This window comes from Ornithodoros turicata, chromosome 1, assembly GCF_037126465.1.
Source record: "Ornithodoros turicata isolate Travis chromosome 1, ASM3712646v1, whole genome shotgun sequence".
Lineage (NCBI taxonomy): Eukaryota > Metazoa > Arthropoda > Arachnida > Ixodida > Argasidae > Ornithodoros > Ornithodoros turicata.
In genome coordinates this window covers 78,771,427-78,797,392 of record NC_088201.1, presented here as the reverse complement: position 1 = coordinate 78,797,392, position 25,966 = coordinate 78,771,427, and the positions used below count along the sequence as shown (strand labels likewise).

The window sequence follows — 25,966 nt, the reverse complement described above, 5'->3', positions numbered from 1 at the left end:
TAGTTCAACGCTGCCCGCCGGAGAGTTTTGAACAATCTGATGATGACGTAGAAGGCTACTGAACCTGCGATGAAGTAGACGAACGAAATTTGTTAATTATTGTTCTTGTGCTTGTTGAGGCGGGTGGAATGTGACATTCTAGATAGATGGTGCGAAGTTGTGCTTCATCCTTGTTGTTCACTGTGTTCATGAATTTCTGTACATAAAGGTTGAGTCTTGATGGGCGTTTCGTTGTATGCGCTTCCTGTCTTCCTAAGTTCCGAATGGATGCTTCTGTAGATGCTACACTTTGGACAGTAGGAAAATCGCTGCCACCCATTCAGTGCCGCTGGCAGCTGCCTTAAAATAATGTACATCTCTACCTCACGCAACTTGGGACGGACCTTTCGCCCGAGAAGTGTGTGGAGCTCTCTTTCACACGCAAAGCTATGACGAATTTCCCTCTTTGGGTTGGTGCATAGAAGCTTGAGCCTGTACGTTTCCATCGCTGCCTTGGCGTGGTCATGGCATTGGAGTAATGATGGGCTCGCACATTCAGCATCTTGAAACCAAAGTGCAGTGATGGCTCCCTGGCAGGGCTCCCGGCAATTCAGCATCTTTCTGGCTCAGGATGGGGCTGGATCAGCGCTCCCTTCTAGTATATAGTTCACACGGCTTTGGTGAGGGCGACTGTGCTTTATAGCCTTCCAATCCTGCACAGGACTTCCACAACATCGTTGATACCCTGGGACCCTGTTTGTTCAAAGCTTTCGTCGTTGCCTTGGAGTTCCAAGAATGGCTGAAACACGGCAAGTTCTGGCTGAAGCTGGTAAACTCCGAATTGAGGTATTATGTGTAGGTGGAACGGCTTGGCATTTCCTACGTTTGCGTGCGCACATTCCTCGTCACGCGCTCATCAGGAAAATTCCATACCGCCCTGAAAGCGACTTCTCTAGAGCAGCGCAGAGCACACGCCAGAGTCTCGCTGGCTTCGTAAATTTCGTTGAAAAACAGACACATTGACATGGACCGTTCATGTAAAATTTTACAGAACCATTTGTAGACCCGCTTTAACAGGGCTGCTCGGTAAAACGAAATAAAAATGGGTGCTGAGGCGGTCTCCGCTGCGGAGGATCGGAATATGCTTTGCAGCAGTCAGGTAACCCCGCAGAAGGACCTGAAGACCGAAGCAGTAAGCAGGACTCGTCCTTCTCGACAATTCGCCCACTCTGTTATTGCTTTGAAGCAGGAACAGCGCAGGAACATTTCAAATGCCGACGGACGCCGCGGCAACCGTCATTCGCCTTTCTCTTCGCCTGCCCTGCGGTCCTGTTGAAGCGTTGGTATGCACACTGCAATTTTTGTTCTCGTAGTGCTGGAAGTCCGTTGTAGCTAATAGCTCCGGTAATGGATTGGTAGTTTGGGCTTCTTCGCACACATTGCTTAGAATAGGGAAATCGTGTTTCCTACTTGTCACCCTGCAGACGAAAAGTAGACGCTGTCACTGGTGTTCGTAATGTCGGTTACTACAACCATTGAGTTGGTACGTCAGTTATGGCAGCAAAAGCAATGCTGCGTTCATGCAGTTGGTATTGTGTTGTGCTCGTGATTCTTGTTATTTTTGTTGTTCCTGTGTGCGGAATATGATATTCACTCCGTTTATTGAGTGTTCTTGTTCTTTTTTTTTCTTCTTCACGGATGACGTACAAATGTAAGCTGCAGCATCGATGACTTCACGTATGAGTTACGTTAAGCATCAAAGGAAACATCTTAAAGTCAGCAACTATAAGTTTCCATGTTTTGCGTCTGGATGCAATGCAAGCATAGGTGGGCATTTTCCTGCGGCCTCACTGATCCTCACCTCACGGAGCACAGACTTCATTGGCCTCACTCACCCTCACCAAATTTTCCTCAGCAGTAACTAAACCTCAGTCACCCTCACCCTGACATTCCATTTTAAATTTGGCCCTCACAAACCTCACCTCAGGGGATCGGGATCCCGAGAGGCCTCACCATCCTCATCCTCACATGCCTTCACCTCATGAGGCTATTCACAACCCTTACGGCCTCACGTATCTTCACCTCATGAGGACCCTCATGTCTTCACGGCGCCTCACGTACTTTCGCCTAGTGAGGACCCACATGGCCTCACGAGTCCTCATCCTCACGTGCCCTCACCTCATGAGGGCCCTCATGGCCTCACGTACCTTCTTCTCATGAGGACTTTCATGGCCTCACGACCCCTCATCCTCACGAGCCCTCGCCTCGTGAATACCCTCATGGCCTGACGTGTCTCCAAGTCACTACGAGGCGCATGAGCCTCAAAAGAACTTTCCGTTATGTTCACGTGACACATTGGCGTTGAACTACTGTGTCGGTAGTTGGTACTAATGATACTGCCTGGCATTAAACTGTTTATAGGGTTTCGTGCTGTGCTTGGATAAATTTGGTAACAGTTGTTACTGTCACAGTGCCGTTTAACGTTAGTGTTTGGCATCAGCAAAGAGGAGCCCGAATCCATCACCTCATCCGTAAGGCCCCTCACGAAAGGCCTCATCATGGCCTCATTCGTGAGGTCCCTCACGACGACTGGCCTCATGAGGGCCCTCACGGTGGGCCTCATGAGGAATGTTCAGCGTGGTCTGTCCTCACTCACCCTCACCTCATCGTCGTGAGGTGAGGGTGAGGCGTCTTCATGAGGGTCCTCATGAGTGAGGATGCCCAGCTATGAATGCAAGGCGTTTTCTTCACATTCCGTTTCCTCTTCTCAGTGCCAAAGAAATCGTTCTCGTAAAGAGCAACAACTGGCGGCTCGAACGATTTCCAGTATGGAGGAGAATGAATCATTCCTTCTTGAAGAACTGCAGGTACTGACAGAATAACAGAGCATACAGATATAATGTTCTCCTGTAGGTAAGCTTTGTGCTGGGATTGCGTGAATGAAGCCATGCGTGCTGGCTGCATTATAAAGCATATTATAGTAGTGCGCGTTGCTCTCCAGGCAGGACAACCGGTCCAGGATTTCTGTGTTCCATCCATGCTAGTCATATTAGAAATCGGTAAGTTGTGTGTTGAGATGGTGTTGCTGAAGCCAGGAGTGCTTTCATGCATTATGAAGCACATTGTATTAGTGCACGTTGCGTTTCAGGCAGGAGAACCACTCCAGGGTGTCGCCCTTCCACCCACGCCAGTCATATTATCAATTGATAAATCTCGCCTCGCTCCCATTCAAAAACTTCTGAGAAAAGCATAGGAGAGATTATGAACGTGCTGAAAAATGTTCATACCAATAGTTTCCTCCAATGTATAACTTGCGCAGACATTTCTTTTTCCTGCTAACTATAACGGACAGAATACAAAAGTGTCCCAAATGACAAATTGCACATATGGTTTGAGTACCCTGGACTATACAGCCCTCAAACATATGCTGACAGAACAATGTCCGCCTGATGTAGCTAGTCCCGAAATTACAGTTGTGGAGCTGCGCTGTCATTTGTGCTACTTGGTCTTGCTGATACTGTCCTTCGGATGGGGTCTACATTTCAGATGCTACCTTGAGATCTATCGACCGGTGGGAGGTATATGAAGGCACAAAAAGCATTATTGGAGTACAGAGAAGGTTCTCTTGTTGTGGGCACCAAGCAGCATCAAGCAAATGCTTGGACGCATGAATAGACCTTCAGAGTAGCCCCTCTGCACATGAGAAGATTTATGAGATGTATGATTACAAGTGGTGTATGGAGCTATAGGAAAATCCTCAATAAAAACGAGCAGTTCTAGGACTGATGGGTTTGTCATGGACTTCACCACGTTTCTTGTAATTTTTTTTTTACCTGTAGAAAGAAATCCTTCCAAGGTAGAGAACACAGTGTAATGTTGATATTGCTACAGAACTAGCATGTAATATATAACTGGGGCCTTGTAAAATTTACATCAACCTGTTCTAATGCAACAACAGGAAAGCCTGTTGCTACAACAGACAATACCGGTTATATCAACAGTCCCTGTAAATTTCTTGAAACAGGCATATGTAAATATGTACAGGACTCCTGGACTATTTTTTCCAGCCCTTTCCTGTTAAAACAACAAATTTTTCTCAGTGTAGCTAAGGATGTAACACCGCCGGAAGCCCCCTGGTCTCTGCCGGTATCACCCAGCTTAGTAAGTCTTCCGAACCTTCTGGAACGAAGAGACCAAGTTCCCCCTCAAGTCCTTCCATCCTATTTTTATGCTCCGGTAGACACGAAGGTTTCTACGTCTGAAGCAGCATATACAGATGGCGCATCCAGAAATGTCCAGAAAATCCAGAAAAACGTCCGCTTCGGCATTCGTCATACCATCCGAAGGCGTAGTGCAAGGGCTGATCAAACTGTGGAAGGGCTGCTACACAGGAATATCTACGACAGTCCCCTCTTCAGCTCAGCAATGGTCACCTTGTTCGCCCGGCCTCTGCTAGGTGCGTGTATTTGCTGAAACTTCCGCATGCGCGCCTGTAATACATGCAGATGATGATAGTATCATTGTTCAATTGCTGGTAACGGAGAGCAGACAGAAAACTGGTGTAGGAGTTAACACGGAAGGCAAGCGCAGCCCTTGAAGAGCTTTTGATATGACTATATTAATCCAAACAAAACATGTTATGTTCCTTAGAAAAGAGCACGAAGGTGTGTTAAGACACATTCACTTCCATAACCACCTCATACCAAGAGAGAGTATGAATTTTCCACCAGTATATTTTGAACGAACGTTTGCACCAGTTAACACGCGTACATTTGCAAATAGCAAAAGGTTTGCACCGTGCGAACTGCAGAAATGTTTGCCTTCAACCGTCCCAAATGAATCGCTCCCACTAATTAATCACTCCCATTTGGTGTACGCAATTGAAAGAGTGTTACTTTACATATATGACGGTGCACACAACCTTGTACACACTTCAGAAGCATGCTTTGAGAGAAATTTATGACACGTTTCACACTGAATGGAGAAACAGTGATACCCCAGGCAACACAAACACTCGGGAAAACCATTACCCCGACGGTGCCTTGATGATTTCCCGCTCTGGTCTCCTTCTGGTCCATGTAAACAATAATATAGGATCGCTCCCCGATGCTGCTCTGATCATTTCCCGGTCTGGATTGATCTTGGTCGTGTGACGAAAATATAGTACCGCTCCCCGATGCTGATCTGATCACTTCACGATAATCAGTCACATGACCGGGGTGCAGCAACGGACTTCTTTTCCCAGACTGTCAGGCGCCGAGTGTTGCAATCACGTGACCGACAGTTTCGAAACTGGCCAATGATGATCCTCGATCGTCCAGCCGTGTTTGCATTGTCGGAGTCCCCGTCACCCTTGCTGCGAGAACGTATCCGGCCGTGCTCCCGAAACTTTCTAAGAATTCCGACATTTTTAAGCGATTTATCGAGGGGTAAGTGCTATTTCTTCTTGGGGGGGGGAGGTGGTATTCCTCACATTGATAAACGTTACTCATAGATGCTTTTCAACATGAGTGACACCGTTCTAGAAGGCTTCTCTCGAAACTTGGCAGCGCAGCATCGCATAGTTTCGATTTCAGTGATCCATTGTGGTTTATGCTTTGCTTCTAGGATAATGGAGTACGTTTTGGTGAAAATATGGTTCAGTAAAGTGTGGAATCGTATGTATTGTATATTTCACGTCAAATGAAATATAATCATTTCTCAGGACGACTGCGTGCTGCAGCTGAGCTTTCCACTGGAGGACTTCAGCTCAAGGTTCGTTTTTGTAGTCATTCTAAAAAAAAAATCCGAACTTCCGAAGTGAATAAATTATTCCGCTTTAATCCGTTTTTGTAATATGATCGATGCATATGATATGTCCATTTGTTTGAAATTGTGAGTGAATGAACGCTATCCTGATCTTTCATTCAGAATGTCATGCTGGACCAGTACCAGAGCGTGCTTAAAGAAATCATTGCCCACCACCAGATCTCTGCCTCAGAGCCAGTGATGATGGTCAAGATTTTTCTAGCGGATCTGGTCATGTCATGCTGAAAACTAAGTTTAGCTATTTGGTCTGTATTCAATAACGTGTACGTCTTGTGGTGTGGTGTACTTTTCTCAGTGTAACCCTGACCTCAAGCTATCTTCCACTTTCAGAATCCACCCCGCACTTCGCACTTCGGTTACAACACTATGTACTTATCGCGCTGTGATGTTTGCTTGAAAGGAACACAATCTGGTATGCTGTGTTGTTTTTCTTTTAAAAGGACTTCGGTTATCCATAACAAGAGGCCCTCATAGCAAGAAAGCCAATGTATAAGAAAAGGCATCCTCTTGATACATTAAGATTTCTCAGAGTATCCTAAAGACAAAGGTACGAGTCACACTACATGTGCCATACTGCACTCTCAGAAAAAAGGGTGGAGCAATTATACACCTTTTAGGAGGTAATAGTTGTCGCATGTGTTCTGGTGCCTAAAAGGTTGCGAAGTTTTACCTGCTACCTACGAATGATAGAGCTACCGCTTCTGAATCGGTGAGCGAGGCGGCGTACGCCTTTTTGTCGCGATTTGGATGGATGATAATATCTTTTACCACCCTTTTACACCCTTTATCAGACGCTATGTTGAGCTAGGAGGTAACTAAGGAAGTTACCATCTTATCATGCCCTTTTTTCTCACATCCTTTGTGGTTCTCAATTTGTATGTATGTTGCCCTCGTATTAGCAAAGGTGCGCAAATATTTTCTTATATTTCCTTAAAGAGGTTATACAACGATCATGACACATGTAGTATTGATTCTCAACTCGTTCACGTGTCTCATGTTGTTGGAGATAACTCGTTACCAGTAACTCGATACTGTAACCAGGCTACTCGGCTTAGCTATTTTCAGTAACTTTTTGCATAGCTCTTTGCTTTTGAGCTCCACTAACTTCTTGAGGAGTTCGTTCCTTTGCCTTTTTGTTTTGTTTCGGGGGTGGAGCGTTAAGTTTGTCAAAGTAACTTGGAGAAAGTTCCAAGTTCCTTTTGTTCGATTCTGGTCTACAACCATCGCATGCTGAGTCCTCCGCCCCCCCCCCCCCCCCCATGACTTGAGATGAAAGATGACACGTGCACGGCGCGTCTAACTCCCGTTGTGACATGGTGAATGTTTCAAATTATGTTTTAGCCGAGTATTAGGAAGCTGAGGTATCTCGCATCTTAACGATAAGCAGTGTATTGATAATGGTAGAGGGCATTGAATAGCTGGGTTAAAACTTGGCACGCTTCTACGATATGTGCGTTGAGGACAACTCATAGAGCATAAACTTGCTTTGTGCTCCTTTCACGTACCTTATAACGTGATCAAAATCATAAAATCCCTCCATAAAGAAGCCTATAAATGTAGGCTTCTTTTGTCGTAGCACATATTGATGTCTTTTTTGTATATCAAGACTATTTTGAAACGTCTTGAATTGCCCATTGTGACAGCAAGATCTGAATTAACCATGTAGACAGGTCAAGAACTAAAAATTATATATATTGAGTAGCAAATACCTTGAAGGTAACTTGCTACATTTCTGAAGTAGCTTAGGAACTTCACGTCAATTTTCATTACGTTCGTGTAAGTGGGTTTGAAATTTAGTTACGGGCCGGTTTCACGTCAGTTCAGGCAAGGAGGTCCCAGCGACCTGCTGGGTTTTCAGTATTTTTTATATTTATAAGCTCATTGTGTATTATGATCAACAGCGGTAAAATCAATGACTTTTGCCGAGTAGCTTTCGTGCAAAAAAGAAAATCGGGAAAATCCGGCCCTGGATTCGTGTGTGTCAGTTTTGCCGTGTTTGCACATGTATATCTCCCTGGTGTTAAAATATATTGTTGTGATTTTTTTATGTTTTATTATGCCTACAGACCAGCTGTGAGAGAGCAAATTTTAGCGCGCAGGTGCAACGCTGTGTGCTATAAAAAATGGCGAGCATGCCCTCTCGCGCAGTTTTGTCCCAATTTCGACGCGTGATATCTCTGGTTATAGATGTCCCTGATTGCCATACTTGGTATCGGCTCACTCAGCTTTTAAATGATCTTTCATCTGATACATCTATCCTGCATATACTTCCTAGCGGCATGTGCTGAAATAGGCAAATGTTTAGGCGTATTTCGAAAAAACATGGATTTTGCGCGTGTATTTCTCAAAAAGGTCCGACTTGATTTCGTATATATTTTGCCACGATATGGCCCAATGTTAGGCCTTTGATCTAACGCAAAAAATTCCTGTCCGAAGGCGTATACTGGTGATTTGCGCTTTAAAACGCGGCCCTACTACGTACGAACCTGTCGGAGATATCTACAGCCATAGCAAGAAGCGTCGAAGCTGGAACAAAACTGCGCGACAGAGCATGTTCGCTGCTTTTTAAACAGCACAGTGTTGCGCCTGTGCGCCAAAATTTTCGCTCTCACTGCTGGTAGGTAGGCATACAAAAGCATAACGAGATTTCACTACGATATCTTTTAAAACTCAGGATGTATACACGTGCAAACACAGCAAAATCGCAACAGTCGAATTCAGGGCTGGATTTCTCGATTTTTTGTACGGAAATTATTCGGTAGGAATGATTACTTTTACCAATGTTGATCATCATGTACGATGAGCTTCTAAATATATATAAAAAATAATGAAAATCTAGGAGGTCCGTGGGACGTCCCTGTCTGACCTAACGTGGAACCGGACTACAATTATGTTCTGGCTAACCTTCTCAGTGACTTCTATCTTTCAACACTTAACTGGCAAGGAGTTTCAACTTCTTTCTCTGTTCCATGTAACCTCTGTTAAGTGAATATTTGTGAAGTAAATGGTACATATGCGGGACTGGTGATTGTATACTTTAAATGAACACCCATTTTTTTCATTGCTGGTGAAGTGATGCAATAAGGAACCCATGTATCTTATGACTGATTTTTCTACAAATAATTTTCTACAGTGGCATATTGATTTTGTTTTTAAAAATCGCGTAAAGTAACTCTTGTTTGGGGGGTAGGAGGTACCCGTAAGTGTGCATTGGCTGCACCTCGGGAAATCGTTGGGGTACGATACAGGCTGCCGATAATGGGCCATTAACATCCCCGTGTTGCAAACCGTATGCCGGACCATGGTCGGGAGCCGACCCGGTCGGGTCGGTCGCCGCCGGCGCACCGACGTTGGGTCGTAGCGCTGTGCTGCCTGGGACAAGAATAACAGCACACTGCTATAACTATCAGTAGTACAAAAACGAGAATAATACAAACATGTGTCAAAACGTGGATAATTCGTGCAAAATTGATGGATAATATGCAATTTGGGCTCCTGTGCCGTAGCGCCTTCGTTGAGCTATAGCGTGCTCCGTGCAGAAGGCGCACATGTTCAGCAGGTCTGAAAAGCTTAAGCCATTGCCTGTTCTAGAGCACTACATTTTGTGACCTCAGTATTTTATGATTTCTTTTTTCTGTAGAGGGAACCCATCACTCAAGCAATGGGTGTGTAAGGTAGTTGGCCATGCTCTCCTCCCACCGGCGCTGGCGCTGGTTCACAGGAACGGTTGCCCGAAACAACAGATTCTAGTGACAAATATGCTGAGCTCGGATGCTTGCACTGTCCAACTCGGGGCCTATTTTGAGCACCTATGACTTATCAGCAGAGGCCAAACCTTGCTGTGGAACTACTACGGGGACAGGGATTACCTGAGGACGAATGTGCAATTACGGTACCTGAGGACGAATGTACGGCAATATGGGAGCTATGCCGAAAACTGGCAGAACTCCCTGAGGGCTAAACTGCGTGTTAACTGTAGTGGCCCTGCAGTTCCACCGGCAGCGATGTTGAGAATGAGGACTGGCGAGTCTCGTGAGCAGCTGCTATGCAGCTGGCATTCGGGTTCTGGCCTCCTTGCAATAAACAGGTACTACCCACGTAGTCCGGACACTTCATCAAGCAAAGGTGGAACTGAGGAAGTTGGCAGACTGCCAAAGGCATGTAGACTACCAGCAAATAGGTGAGCGATACCTGATGTAAAACCTTTTTGAACTCATCTCTAATGACCTAGGGGGAAAGTTTAACATGATTTGTGTGCGAGTAAAACATGAAATTGGAACCAAATGTTTAATGAGCTAGAAATAAAGTTTGCAACTATTAAAGTATTTTTAACTTACTTGTCATCTACTATAACTCCTCTCGTTTCCATTTTTATTGAGCAGGAATTTGATCCTGTAACTTCGAGTTAACACAGTAAAAGGAATAAGGGTCCTAATATGTTCCGACTCGCGACGTTATGGCGAAAAGCGTAATATCATATAGGAACAGTACGGTCTGTGAACGAGAATTAAATAATCTGAATTTCAACGAAAGTAAATGGGGACCTAATACTGAGTAAATCATGCACAAACGAAATTAAAGGGTCTCTGACCAGAACCTGGTCAATGTCTTTGTTTGTATGAATAACGAACCTGCATGGTGCCTCCAAGTTACAACTGAAATGTTTCGTCTCTGCGGAGCCGCCAACTATTCCAAACAAGGAGCCGAAAAGCGGTTTCGATTTCTGCCCTCAGCTCGTGCGATCAGCGCAAAACTCTAGCTATTATGCAGTGGTTTTCCCATGTGTATGACGTCAAACGCCCGCGACGTTTATTGGTGGAAAGTCCACACCGGAAGTTCGGGTGGTTTCCGCAACTTCCGTATTGCTGGGTGCTTTTTCAATATGGACGCGGAAGCACAGCGCAGTCTGGCTTTTGAAATGTTGAGCCGCGAATCGACTTCAGCATGAAGAGGAAGTTCCAACGACAGACTGTTAAATGAGCTTTCAGCATCCATCACGATGAAGCACATGAACAGTTTGTGTAAATTTCATGTTTGACGGCGCCGTGTAAAGGGGCCGGAGTGGTTCATTGCATAATAATGCCGAAAGAAGTCGAGTGCTTATGTTGCAAGGAGCTGCTCTTAAAGTAGCATATTTAGAACTTCGAGGGCAGCACGAACCTAGCGCTCATATTCACAAGTAAGAAGCGTACGTGTCTCATGCACAATCATGCTGGTTGGTTTCAATACAAAATAGTTTTTCTGAACTTTTCGTTATTGTTCGTCACTTATTCAGAAAGAGTGCAGCTGAATTAATACTCGGCGTCCTACTAGCTTTAGCTTTGTTCAAAGCTCGCGTGTCTCATACAGGAAATAGATACGTACACTACATACCAACAGTTCGTGAGATGGATGTTGCACAAACTTGAAAAAAACAAGAGAATCGTTATACTAGTCTGCGCGGTGAACAGGATACGCAAAGCCTTTCCCATAGTAACTACTACATGCTTTAAATACCCAATATACTAGGTGGAAGTACCCCCTACAGGGGGTGCCCTTGCAATTTCAGCTGTAGACTAATGATGCAACTATAATAATGACCACCCCTCCCCCCGAACTTTTTTCAACACTCCTCCATGCTTGGGATTCTGGATAAACCACTGTGCTGACCCCTGACACAAAGCACCATCACATCAGCCTGCTCTGCCTGGTAAGAATTACATTGGGCTCTCAATTCCACCACAGACACAAATCCAATCCTGTTCTGACGCATCCTTTTGTCCACCCATTCAGTCAATGTCGTAAGTGTTGTTCGAACTCTTACTGTCTGATAGCACCCAAATAGTATTGTTTAGGCACCTCAAGTATTTTAATGATCGTTATGTGGAAGTAAATCAGACTGTTATGCAGGTTACCCTGTGTGTGACCTCGGTTCCTGCTCTCAGTCCTCCAGAAGTGCTCACTACACAAGTTGACTATCGAAAACCTCAATCTTCCATGCATGATGTAAAACCCCAGTTCGCTTGCTTCCTAGCCATTTTTTCATTCTCAATCTTCCTTTTATGTGCAAAGTGCACACCCAGTTCGAGTAGGATGTAGACCTTGAGGAACCAAGCTTTGTATCTTGGGCTGCTCGAATACTCAAATAGGCATGTTTTAGTCAAAGATGATGTAACATGAAATGTGGTTCATATAGTTTATTGTGGCACTCAGATAATATCTTCATAATATGTCTGCAGAGATTGCTCCAAAATAGCATATGTGATGCAGCGTTATACCTTATTGAGCTTCTGGGGAAAATCATGATTCACCTGATACAGACGGCAGCCTTTGTAACGGTGTCTGACACATTTTTAGCAGTCACTGTTTTAAAATATGCATTAAAAATGCTCCAATTATGAAAGTATCACGAAGTTCTTCATTTCATTTGTTTACTTAAAGACCCTTGTGAAGGGATTTACATAAATGCGGGAGGTTTTTTATCCAAAAAAGACAAATATCAAAATGATGTACACAAAATTCGTTCACTCACCACAAAGAAATTCATTCGATCTGAAAACGATCATAGCACTTGGAAATAAATGACGATATATTTTGTTCTGATGCTATGTGGGCAGGAAGGTCATTCCAGTTTGACACCATCAGCTGGTGCGGAGAGTAGAGGAATTTTTTTGTTTGTGTAGGTGGAGCAAGTACTTTGTGCGGGTCATCAAGTCTTGGAAGTAATTTGTGAGGGGATTGACAGTAAGTGAGGTGGGGATGAGCCTGACCATAATATAACTTATGAAAGAATGCCAGGCCTGATACCTTTCATCTGGTAATCAAAGGAGTAAGAAAGAGTTTGGCTTTAATGGCTGAGACGCTGGAAAAAGGATGATAATCACGAGCAACAAACCGTGCGGTTCTGTACAAATTCTACTTTGTCGATTATGAGATGTTGAGATGGGTTCCAGATTGCAGAGGCATATTCCAGTTCTTTTGAACATGGCAGTTGATGTTCTGAGACTGGAACACATAGAAAAGACAAATACATACAAAGCATCAAGTGCCTAAGAAATGAATTATGAAAGAAGGCAGTCACTGGAAAGGTTAGCCAGTAGTAGGACTTGAACCCACATCTTCTGTATTACCGATCCAGGGCCCTTACCAATTGAGCTAAGCTAACACGCCTCTCCAGTGACTTCCAAGGGTGCTGATGTACCCTGCAGGAATAGGTTTATGGGCAGGAGAACATTAGTCACTGTTATTATACAGGCATAGCTCTCTGTCCAGTATGATCACCGCAGAGCACATTTACAGGAACTTACAGGCACAAAACTTGCATAATAAATATGTAATAGCCTCAAACAGCTATTATATATAATAACTGGGACATGGAACTCCGATAGCAGATGGTCTGGCAGTACAACACAGGTAATCTTGCCATCACTATATCTTTCCCAAAATGCTGAAAATAAATCGATAGAATTACTGCAATAAACTGCTCAGTTTTTCACCTCAGATATATTTTTAGCACTCTGTCTTTCATATTTCAAAATATACATGCATCGAACCTAGTAGTGAACCTAGTGAAGTAGAGTCACACATCTCATGTGCAACAGGCAGGTCTAAGTTGTATTGAGATATGTCAATTCCTTACGCGTGCTCACCACCTGTAGATTCCTTTAAAGGGAACAAAAAACTTTTTGTTAGTAACAACTTCACTCTATATGCCACATTTATAAAAGAAATTGGTCTCGTACCTGACGGACAACTGTCATGACCATTGCCAGATGTCTTCCTCTCCTGTTCCTTCCACTGAAGTCATCACCCTAACATTGTTAAAAAAAGCCATATAAATACGATAACTGAGATATTACCACTACGAGCATACAGCAAATCACAACCACATAAATAAAATACACAATTGCATCGAGCTGTCCACATTTTCACACACACACACACAAAAAAAAAATACATAACAGAGTGGACTGTCTCTAACAACACTTCAACAAGTTTCTGTAACTCTGTTTTGAAACTGGACACAGGAAGGCCATTTCCAATCTGCTGAAAAAATTTGTTCGGAAGAGGAACAGTTTCTGCTGATTTCTGTAGTTGGTTCGTAGCAGTGGAACCTTGTAAGGTGGTACAGTGATAGATGTCATACCGTAATGGCAAGTGTTTGGGATGGCGCTAAAAGATCCTCAATTTGCAAGGCAATTTTGTGTAAATGTCTGATTTCCAAGTGAACGCTTTGTCTACTGTATTTTGCATGTGTTGAAGGAGCTGAGGGACTGGATGGATGGATTGTAGTGGCACCCCTGGTGGGCCTCTTTGCAACGAGGGTCCAGCACATTGCACATGTAGACAACCTGTAGACATGGTTGTCGTATACCAGGCTTTCTTTCTTTCTTTTTTTGTGCACTGCAATTTTATCGTAGTTGCCCTCTGTGGTGTTTCCCCAGATTAGACAACAATAGTACAGCTTCGGGTAAACTAAGGGTTTCAACTGCGTTGGTTTAGAATCCAGAGCCCTTCTTTACTATGTGCAGTATGCTGCATATTATAAGGAAAACAAATAGAAGAAAACTTGTACCTGATCCCTGCCTTGTATTTCCAACATTTGGTTCTACATCTTGCCCAAGGAAGTCATGAACTACATTGGTGCACACTGCTGTGACAATTATAATGTTACATCTAGATGCGGAATACACAGCTTCATTTTACGTACTGTGAATGTTGCTTACTGCATGGGTGCATACTGCTATACTGCATGAATGTTGCAATTGGCATGGCTGCATTCAACAACACTCGGAATTGTACAGTAATCTTTTGATTTAGTGCGTAAACTTCAATTTTCTTTAATCCGTATTTTGCTTTGTTGCGTAAATGGTCTCCTAACATCTGCATGCCACAACGTAATTCTCACAAGGAGAGTAATCACTGTATAAATTATACAGAAGACACTAACCTCGTCACGTCCAGATGCAACAGTCTTGGAAGATAGATTCAAGGAAAGCACTGCGGACTGCTGTAGGCGGAGGTTCTTTGTACTCAAACTGAGGGGTCTGCATTCTTCAAATACGATTGGCAAAATCCGCTGCCAACCATACCTGCCGCTGCGGTTGAACGCGCAGTATCGTACGGAACTGAATGCCCGCCGAATAATCTCGCTTTGACGACACAACCGAGGCACGTCAAATGAAGTAAGGGCTGTACCTCGATAAAGTGGTCGTTGTTCCAAAAGATATAACTAAAGAAAACTTGGAAATACACACACTACGCTAACGCAGTCAAATAGCGCGCTGGATCCCGAAAGTCGTCGTAGCTCGTAGCCTCGTAGCTCCTCTTTCCACGGAAGTCGCTAATCGGATTATCGCAGTGATAAAACAGGTCGTAGATTTCGAAGTATATACATGCTTTTTATTTCCAGACATTGTGACAACAGTATATCGGCGTAAAAATGTTGGTTCTTGCTGAAAGTTGTTGTTGTAGTGCTCGATCACGTGACGGCATTCTGCGCGCTGATTGCATGGGCGATTGACGTCATCCCGGTGGGATGACCAGATGAGTTTTCTATATATGCGTACGTTTTCTTGGTTTGACGCTAGGTGTGCCAGCGTCGGCGTGAACCGCGATGTTCAAAATTCAAGTTTACGAAAACTACGAGGTGTTGAGGCATGAATGTTCGTATATGAAGTTGCTTTTGTGTATTCTATCGGTAGCCGCTGCGGAAAAGGCTCTCCAGCTTCTGGTCAGAGACCCTTTAAAGGGACTATGAAATTTCCCGAACCCCCATACTTTTTTTCGATGGAAACTGTTCTTCCCGCAGAGAAACTAATATGCCACAAATTTTTGCGGACGAAATCGCTCCACTCTGCGAGGAGCGCGCGCTGGAAATGTCTCTTCCGCGTTCCTCCTCTCCCGCGCATATTTCCCTGCCGATGGTGTAACTGTACGGACCGCTCTTCGGTTCCCCGTTACGTCACCGGTGTTGCACAATGGCAAGTAATGCCGCAAGCTCGCTCTGTGGCTGCCGCCACTGCCGAAATCTGCCGATCGCGCGAAAGCTGCTGTCATGGAGATTTCCACTCCTGATGAACGCATACGCGGGATCCTACGGCGCATGCTCCTGGCGGGATTCCTCGGTTCGGCAACACGTCACGATGACGTGTTGCTGAGCCGGCCGTGGTCGCGTCAAGTTACCCGTTGTGTCTCCGCTCGGCAGCTCGTCACGGCGCGGCGCCAGCTGTCCTCCCTTCGCCGCTCCGTTTAAATTCGCTCCCGAGAAATCCGCTCGCGCGACGAAAGTAAAATTTCGGTTCTAGACTCAGAAAAATGTCTTCTTTCGAACTAAACCAAGAAAAAAATCGTTTCATAGTCCCTTTAAGATATGGGTAGGTGTTACTAAACTACTAAATAAAGTTGCTATCAAAGCAGGCTTGGAAGTATGCACAAAGGTGTCAGCACTATGATATAGGTAAAGTAATATCCTTTGAATTACATAGGTCAAATGGGAGTGATTCATTAGTCGGAGTGATTCATTTAATACGTTTGAAGCCAAATATTGCTAGAGTTTCTACGGTGCAAATATACCTTTAGCTATTTGCTTTCTTAACAAATGTACGTGGGTTAACTGGTGCAAATGTTCATTCAAAATATACTCTTGGAAAATTCACACCATCAGCTCTTGGTATCAGCTATGGAAGCGAATGTATCCTATCACACCTGAACATAACATGTTTCGTTTAGATTAAGATAATCATGTAGAAATCTCGTCAAGGGTTACGTTTTTCTTCCATGACAATTCCTGCACCAGTGTTCCGTTTTGACACAAAAATTTTGCTTTGGCTAAAATTTAAGTGCTCTGCTGTCCGTTACCGTGTATTCACACGAGCGCCTTTTCTGACTGCGCAGCGACTGAAGGAGGAGAAGGAGGTAGCAGCATTATCACGCAACCATCCAACCATTCGGTCGCGGGCGGAGCTTATCGCACAGCAGAATCTATGAAGCGCACACGTTTTTATTGTATTTTTGGCGAGATATCAAAGAGCCTTGTGCAACATCACTGCGCTCAGCAGCTCCGTCCGTCAGAAAGAAGCACACGGATAGTTTGTTCGCGGGGCACAGAATCTGACGACTGACGCGCAGAAGGAGGACGGAGCGAAAAAGAAAGCCACCCTCTGTTGCCAATGTTACAAGCTCTATTATTTTTTATCTATTACACCAGGTAGAGCAACATCCGATCTTGTGGAAGCTCGCCGATGAGCAAAACCGAAATGTACCGAGGAAACATGCCATGTGGGAAAAGATCGCTCTTGAAATGGAAAAGAGACACCCGGATGTCGAAGCAACGGTAGATGTGTACATCAAAACACTTTTTGGGTCCCCATATTCACGGCGCAGTCGTTGTATCAGTTGCTGTTAATTAATAATAACGAGTTGGCAGCATTCGCGTTCCAAACCAAAAGGTATCGGCTCAGGACGCTAGCATTTTGGTTTAAAAACGAGAAATGTATGAGCAGTATCGCACGCCCGGTAAGACAAAGGGGTGCAAAATTTTATCCCCAAGCCGGCCACTGTGGGGTCACGCATATTCATAGTTGTCTGGCATCATAAATTAACCATGTAATGGTATAATATTTTAGGGCTGTCATTACACAAGCCTACATGGCAGCTCCCCGGGGTCATCATCACGTCATGCGGCGCATTCACGGGAGGCCACTGTGTGCATACATCGTGTTCTGACAAGCACCAACGAAAACGATCAGTTGTAATAAAGGGAGTCAGTTTTCCGCGGTTTCACTATTCTTACGTGTTTCCCATTCATCGCGGCCACACAGTTTGAGAACTGCCAGAGCGCTTTAGAGTAACCCCTGGACAAAGCTATAGTGCTGAAGATGCAACACTTACGTGATGGCGTCTCGCTTTGTCATGACATTATTTCATAATTAGTCACTAGAAGAGCTTCCTATATAACGCGATATGCAAAAAGTGCCAATTCGTGAATTTCGTTTTGTTCCATAATTTTATATGTATGTATGGGACGGTCACGTCCCTCCACCAAAAAAAGAGAAAAAGAAAAGAAACAGATCATAAGGGTTGTTTGAGTGGGTGTGAACTCTGCCTCGCTATGCCACCGGAATGAGTAGTAGACACAAAAACATGGCCTGTCCAACGTCTAAAGCAATGGGGCCAATGAAACGCAGGAATTGGAAGCTACCAAAGCTAGCCGAAAAAAAAAAGCAAGACGGATGGAGGATAGAGGATGAAGGGTGGAGATGCGTTGAGGGTGCATGAGTTCGTCGGGGAGAGCAAAGTATTAGATGGGCCGTTGAGCAAGACCTCCCTTCTGCAGAAAGAGGACAAGGTTTCTTGCTTTAGCGGAACGTACAGCAGAGGGACCACCAGAGACACACACACAATTGACACAAAAAGGTGTACGCTCCACTCTGTCCTCCAATCAGAAGTGAGAGCCCTATCATTCACGGCAATGATTGGCGCAGAACCTGCTATGCGGTGAAGCTGTTTTTACTGTGTTCGAAAGGTGCGACCTTTACGCCACAGCCGTGTCTGCTTTACACCACACTCAACACCGTCAGACTGCTGCGGAGTCACGGTAAAAAACGACGACGCACAGCTTTCACAGTACTCTCTCCTACACTCTTTCCCGCTCACTCTTATATACGAAGGTTTTATGCATTTAGAGGCATTTTTAAGCGCACATAATTCGAACGAACCTGCTGCAGACGGGTTACGGAAAGACGATCACTGGCTAGTATACTGTCCCGCATATTGGCCTCTATACTCTCCTTTTGCGCTTTGCTATGCGGAGCAGAATGTATTTAAAAGTGGCCGCATCGATGCTCAAAACCTTGCGGTAGACAAATGGGTCCTCGCGTCGTAGCTCCCGTAGAAGGCTATTTTGCAGACCGTACTCTTTCCTCAGCAACCATTCATTCGTCCATAGCTTCTTTAACCGCTTCTTTTCGTGTCAGCATTCACTATCGTCAATGAGAAAAGCAAGAGCCACAAATTTTCGCTTTCTTTCGTCCATTGTGTACCAAGCGCCGTGCACATAAAATTGATGCTGCAACGTTCAACCGCAGCGCGAACGTAATCCCCGGCTTCCCCAGCATCTGAGCCGACATCACATTGGAACACTATCTGTGTAGGCGTTCCAAAAGGGCGTAGCCTCAGCGCCTTATCATTTACCCCTCTCGCTCCTTCAGTCGCTGCGCCGTCAGAAAACACGCTCGTGTGAATACACGGTTACCAGCAACGGAACAATGATTCGATCAGCATTTGCATGTGTTACAGGTGCGCATGCTTGCACAGCCCGGGCCAACTATGAAGCGAACAAAATGGCCATTACTGAGCTGAGGAGTGGACTAGCGGAATACTCGAGGATATTCGTACACACTCCTGTGCAGCCACCCTTCCACTTTAGTCACCAACAGTTCGATAAGAGAATGAATGAGTAGCATGCTGCTTGAAGACTGGGACCAAATACATGTAACAGACAAAAATGCCCAGTGACACAGTATGGAAATGAACATTTTTCACGAGAGATGCATGAAGCACTGTCACATAGTACTGGGTACATACGCCATTGTGACACAAGCCATGGGAGCACACACGCCTCATGGGCATCTTGGGAAGAATACAACACAGTGATTGCTAACATGGTGGCTGCTTTTTTTTTTTTTTTCTATGTCAGACTAAAAGCTCTCCGTAATGACACATCTTCGGCCGAACTGCGATTTTTGCGTAATTAGAGACTTGGGGATTAAAGAATTATTGGGCGTAAGGGGTACAATTTTTCCGTCACAAGACTTTTCTCGTAATGAAACTTCGGTCGTAACGAAATAGAATCAAATCACTAACCACGCACCGGATGAGTCCCGCTCCTTTTGTATTATTGTCGCGGTAACTGCATGTTTTACTTCGCATGGAGAAGCCTTTTGCACTTTAGTGTTGTGGTCCCTCCTTGTATGTTTCATTGCTTCTTTAACACCAATATACCAATACGGACTAAAAACATTTATTTGATATCGAATATAGGGGTAGAAATTCGTTATTTGTCGTTCGTATTCGTTATGACGCTCAGCGATTTTTTTTCTCGAATGTTTGCGAAGTCTCCCTTTCAGCAAGTTCCCATAGTTAAAAGCGGCGCTAAGTTCTCTGTGATATTCTGCAGTCCTCTATTGCGTAGCTTGCTATCATACGTGCGTTAAGACGCCATCAGCAGACGTAGTTAATCACTGAAATCAACCTCATTCTTGGCTGCAGGATTCCTCAACTGGACACCAAGAGTTCCTGCGAGAAATAGAGCTTGTGAGCAAGGCTCCCATTCATTCGAGTCGCCACCCGAGTATAATACGCGGGTCTCGGATTGAAGCCATCCGTCGTGTGGTGTCACCCGGAGCCCGCAGTGTGAGCCCTACTACAGTTGCAGAGTCGGCGGAACCAGTAGGCAGCATTCTTATCGAAACGCGCGTTGTCCAGAACGCGCCATCTTTTCCATCGGCACTGTCGTACGGTAAGCTGACACACGATATGCACCTATACCAGTCCTCCTCAGGTAACCGAGGATGCGGCTGTAGAGCAGGCTCCCACAGCTCCCCATAGAGCCCATAGTTTGAGATAATTCAGGCAACACTGGACATGCAACCAATGAAAATGAACTATGATGCCTACCATTCGGCCAATCAGGAGTCTCTCAGTTTGGCTCGCTTTTCGGCCCGGTACTGGCTAAAGCTAGCTACCATCGGCTTTTACTTTTACTGGTTTTCATGCCCGACGCTCGTTATTCCGTATTCCAGAACAACTAGGCAAAGTTTTGACACAAATATTCACCGTGCGCACAGAGTCTGGTCCAAATCGTTGCGTTCGTTGACCAAGTTCGAACTCGAAAAACACACACACACTCTACTCCCAGAAGTGAGCGACGCTCACACGAGCGCATGCGATTTCACGGTGAGCATCTCCTTTCGTTGGTTGCAGTGCGAAGGTTTCAACGAAGCGAGCAATGCTTGTCGCACGGACACCGAATCCTGTCTCCGTTGTGACTGCATTTGAAAATGCGACGGCGCTCACAAGTGTTCCTCATGCGTCAGCTCACCACTGCATTCCAGTTCTGAACTCGAGAGACTGTTCGTACGTAGGATACTTGTGTCGTGAAACATCACAACACGCGCTGAGTCACTCTGACACACAAACAAATCTGGGACTTCTCTTTGAACAATGCCGTCACACGGTGGTGTCAACTGACATCGTCGAGACGCGAGACGCCGCTGTCCGCTGCCACTTCTCTCCCTTCTCTTCTCGTAACTGCCCGCCAGACAGGCAGCCCGCGAAAGAATGCTCTTTTGAAACTTTGCCAACCAATAGCGGAGCGCGCAATGTCCTTCGGCCAATGGGTATCAACTATGATGCCTGACGGTGTAATACCACGTGTTTATGACGTGCAAACATTTTTTTAGAGCCGCGAAGAGGGGAAGCTATGGGGGCCTGCTGTAGAGTATGTACCACTACGCCAATCTACAATGTTGCAAGCTCATTGGCCTAGACTGTGTGCGCGCTCCGATTGGTCAACAATGTTTTGAAATCGCATTTTCTGCGCGCGCATGTGCGTGCAGCGTCCCTGCGGACGTTTCAACAGTTTCAGCATAGTTTCGAAATAGCTCGCATCGGCCGGCACGGCGTCCGTCGTCGTGTGTTCCGTGTTTCGGTAACGTCAATCGGCAGAACAGTTTGTGATTCTACGCGTATTGTGCTGTTCCTGGACACGACTATTATCCCACGTACAGTCTATCAACCCCGGAACTGGAATGCTTCGTGAGTTGGAGCGGTTGGAGAGTGAAGAACACGCTCGGGCTGTGTCTGATTTTGAGGGCTGTGTTCGTTTTGCTTCAAGTTCGAACTGAGCTACTGTGCGTCAACAACGCAGTGGACTTTGTCACAGTGCACCAATGTATCAGATCTTTGATTCAGTGCTTTGTGTCAAATAAATATTTGTTTTAGCCAAAAGAAGCTTCAGTTATGTTGAATATCGGGTAACGGCGGTAGGCGTGAAATCCGGTAGAAGTCGATGGTAGCCAGAACCGGCCGGAAGCTCAGCCAAAGTTAAGGCTCCTGATTGGCCGACTGGCATTGCATAATTTCTACAACGTTGCACTCTCATTGGTCGTGTGCCCAGTGTTGTGTGAATTATATCAAACTATGGGATCTATGGGGAGCTGTTGGAGCCTGCCTATACCGCGCAGGTGTGAATGGAGCCGTTCCGCACAGAAACTTTTACAAAGTTGCTGAAATCAGGAGGATCACTGAGGATCGCAATTGCATGGAATGTTACAGTTGTGTTTGGCTGCACTAAAAAAATCGCGCTGGATAAACACGGTTTCTACCAATTGATTCTTACGTTTACGTAACTTTTGAATTTCACAATTGAGGCAATCAGTTTCTGTGCGATGTGATTGGTTGAAACCTAGTGACGCCCCGCTATTTCATAATGCAACGCATATCGTACCATATCTGAGCTCATTTCATATGCGCATTAACGTCCAAAAACCGCGTGACACGCTGTAACCCGGATACATCCTTCAAAGCTCCCTTTGCAGGCGCGAATAATGTGGCGCTTACTGCCAAACCACAGAGGTCTGAGATACAACAACAACTTTATTTGAGATGATGAATGGTCAGTTTCATCGCCAGGGGCGATACTCTACCCCATTACTGGTTGTGATGTGGGGAATGAAATATTGAGCCCCTTCACAATAAGGATCGAAGTCCCATGGTGTCCAAGAAAGGTCAAAAGAGCTTTCAGGGCAGAGCGTTGGTGGGCTGGATTTGGTGGGCGGGACCAAGCAATTTTGAGGCTGAGCTGGCGAGAGGCCAGCTGATTAAGATACCCGGAGAGTGCGGTTCGGGAAGGTTGGTAGTGTGGAAATGAAGAATAATGTGCTCTAGACCTTCTAGAGCACTGCAGTGGCCTATGATAAAATGCTAGATCAAAACGAATTCGATGAGATTCGGTTGTAGGCGAGGGAAACTGCATTGGAAGTCCGCTAGTGCTATCAGCGAAGCAAGAGTAACACGAAGCAATAAGCAGTCATTTAAGGGACTGGGCTTATTGCATAAATAATAAAATTGCATAAAATAAATTAAAAACAGCAACGCAGGAACCTTGGCAACGCATACGAACAGCGTACCAACGTCGCAGGTGTATGTTGGTAGGCATTTCGTAACAGATCGGAACAACGATAGAGATATAGATAGAGAATCCACTGAACATGTGCGGAAATGGTAGCCGACGAGTGTCAGGAGGCGGACCACCGATATTTCGAACATGATCGTTCTCATCACCGACATGGTATCTACCCCGGCACTGTTCTTCTTTTTTTTTTTACCGCTTTTAATATGCAGTGTTGCCGTGCACCACTGCTGTGTCGGCAACATGAACAACAAAAGTGCATTTGTGTTGTCTGAGAGTCGTAAGGATGTACTTTTTAACCCACGCCAATCTGGTCAAAAATCACTTTCCTGAACCGGTTCGAACCTGTTTCCACCAGTCGGAACCGATATTTTGCGCGGGTGAGAGCTCAACCCGAACCGAACCGATATGCCTGAACATGAACCCGAACCGACCCGGAAAAAAATAACGGTTCTGATCCCTGGCTACTACTGTGAAAATGACCTGAATGCGTCTCTTCTCGGTCAGTGAAACAACAAATGTCGTTTACAAATGCTTTGGTGAAGTGTGTATCGGCCGCCTCCCCACACGTCGACACAGTATAGTCGCGCGCGATCGCTGAACTTCGCACGCCGCCGGGGCACCTATAGTGACCACTATGGTGACCATGGTGACAGGCTGTGGTATGGTTGGCTTCGTCTGGGTCGTCCACGTCCACCGAAGTCGGCCCCGTGGGCGCTGCTCTTTCCCCCGCACTGCTAGGCCCTGCTGAAATCGACGTTGCGAAATCTCGGTGCCGCCCATCGAGGTTTCTGCCAACCCCGTGCCCGCCCATGGCTTCCCCTCGAACGGCTTTCTTCTTCAATCCGTGGAGCCGACTCTTGTGCCTGTGTGATGGGGTTTGCTCTACTACGATCACTGGTTCCGCTTCCACTTACTCGCCATGCAGAGTATTTCGACATTTCTGACTTCAATGCTTTACAACTTTCCTAAATTTATTCATACTTAGCTATGAACGGGCTCATGTTGCCCGCAGTGCTCTACTCTACACGAAATTATATTAACTTGTCTCGTATCGGAACACAAACGAGTGGCGTTCACTCTCCGTATTCCTCAAGCAGCGAATTCCCTTTTACCGCAACTTTCAGCTACCGTGCCGCCGCCACATGGGCGAAGTTGGTATTAGCTAAGCGATGACTCCTGCTTCAAACTGGCATTCCATACGATCATACCTTGCGTCCGCCGCTCTGCGTCAGCCACACAGTTTTTGTTGAATGCAAGATCGCACCAGCTTAATGGAACCCTATTGCAAAAATGTCTTCAAGTTACCCCAGGCTACCTTGAGGTTGTCTGAGGTTACTGAATGGTGTTCTCCTGAAGTTACATCAAGATATCTTCAGGCTCTACCTCATGACCTCAGACCCGGCTGTGGGTCTTCTAAGGTTACCTCAATAAATTCCTAGGTTCTGCCTCAGGACCTCGGACATCGCTTTCGCTCTTTTGAGGTAACCAACAGAAATTCTGTGGTTGTATTTCAGAACCCGAGAGATGGGGTTGTTTTAAGGTTCCGCCTCAACACCTCAAACCAGGCCGTGCCTCTTCTAGGTATACCTCAGCGGACCTTGAGAATCAACATAAGGCCTCACACATTGGTACACCTCATAGCCTTGGGAATTTCTGTGGCATTTTCTCAGGGGCCGTTTTCGTTGGAGATGTTCGCAAGGTTTTTTGGAGTAGAATTTAATTTGGCGATTTTGAATTTAATTATGTTAACTTCGTTAAATTAACAACGTTGATCAACTATATACCGAACCGTAACGACAAAATGTTACATGAAATTGTCCATTTCCATATCCATCTAAACCATCCATATCCATATCCATATAAACTATCCATCCATATCCATATAAACCATCAGGAAGGTATTTAATTATATTATGAAATTGAATTATAGTCGGTTATAAATTGAAGGTCTGCTAGCACAGTAAACGCCCACGAGATGTGCATCAATACGAACGTACCCAAAGATCGCAATTACATAATTGCTAAAAAGAAAGGGAGCTGGTGATTAGAATTCATATTACTAAAAACCGAGACAAGAGAACTACGAAAACAGATGGGCACTGTCCGCGTCTGTCTGTTTTCATAGCTGCCTAGTCTCGGGAGGGCTTTGGTAATATGTAAACAGAAATCACATCTCTCGTGTGAAAAATACACCACAGATTTTTGCATGACGAATAACCTGAAAATCCAATAAGGGCGAATTTTATAGAATAAACGGCATTTGTCAAGCGTGAATTTCTATTAGAGGCTAGAGCGGATAGATAAAACTGCAAACAGGAGCCGTTGTGACACTTTCTGCTTCTATGAGCTTCAGATAGGTTAGCGTGCGTCATTACAATGAAATGTTGTGCCTCAGCTGTCCCAATCACTTGGGAGTTGGGCTTCTTTTTTCTTTTTCGAAGCACACAAGGGCGGAATTTTTTGCAGAAATTGAAATAAGCGCCAGAGTGAAGCGTTACTTTTATGCTCGTCACTCAATTACATTTCGAGTCGAGTAACCAATTACTTTTTACTTGACGGTAACCAATTACTTTTGCTAGAAGAGTAACGGTAATCAATTACTTTTTTTTTTTACTAACGGGCAGAAGTCTGCATGCTGTTTGCTTTGTCCTGTCTGCCGCTTGTTAATAAGGTGTCATGATGACGTGTGAATACGTGAGGTTCTAGACGACAATCGCGTTGTTGCTTCAGTGGACAACATGAGGAATTTTTCTGAAGACAACGATGGCACAGACCTCAAGCACTGACACAAGCTGAAGACCTCAGATGACCCATAATACCTCAATGCCTCAGACTCCGAGGTAACCTCAGGAGTTATTTCAATAGGGAAAAGAGGAAAAAGAAGAAGGACATTAAAAAATGGGGGGGGGGGGGGACTTGAAGCTATTAGTTTTGCAGCCTGTGCAAAATTGCACTGCACGGGTGTGGAAGCGTTTCCGGCAGTTGTGCCAGACGCCAGCGGAT

The 25,966-nt window shown here is 45.2% G+C and overlaps 1 protein-coding gene across 1 annotated transcript in view; it reads left to right on the top strand.

Moving 5' to 3' along the window:
- The window catches only part of LOC135377495 (N-acetylated-alpha-linked acidic dipeptidase 2-like), a 134,087-nt gene that overhangs the window by 9,845 nt on the left and 98,276 nt on the right, over window positions 1–25,966 (top strand). Inside the window, exon 3 of the mRNA XM_064609941.1 lies at window positions 20,038–20,287. Within this exon, the coding sequence (XP_064466011.1) occupies window positions 20,038–20,287 (250 nt within the window). The remainder of the gene's footprint in view (window positions 1–20,037; window positions 20,288–25,966) is intronic.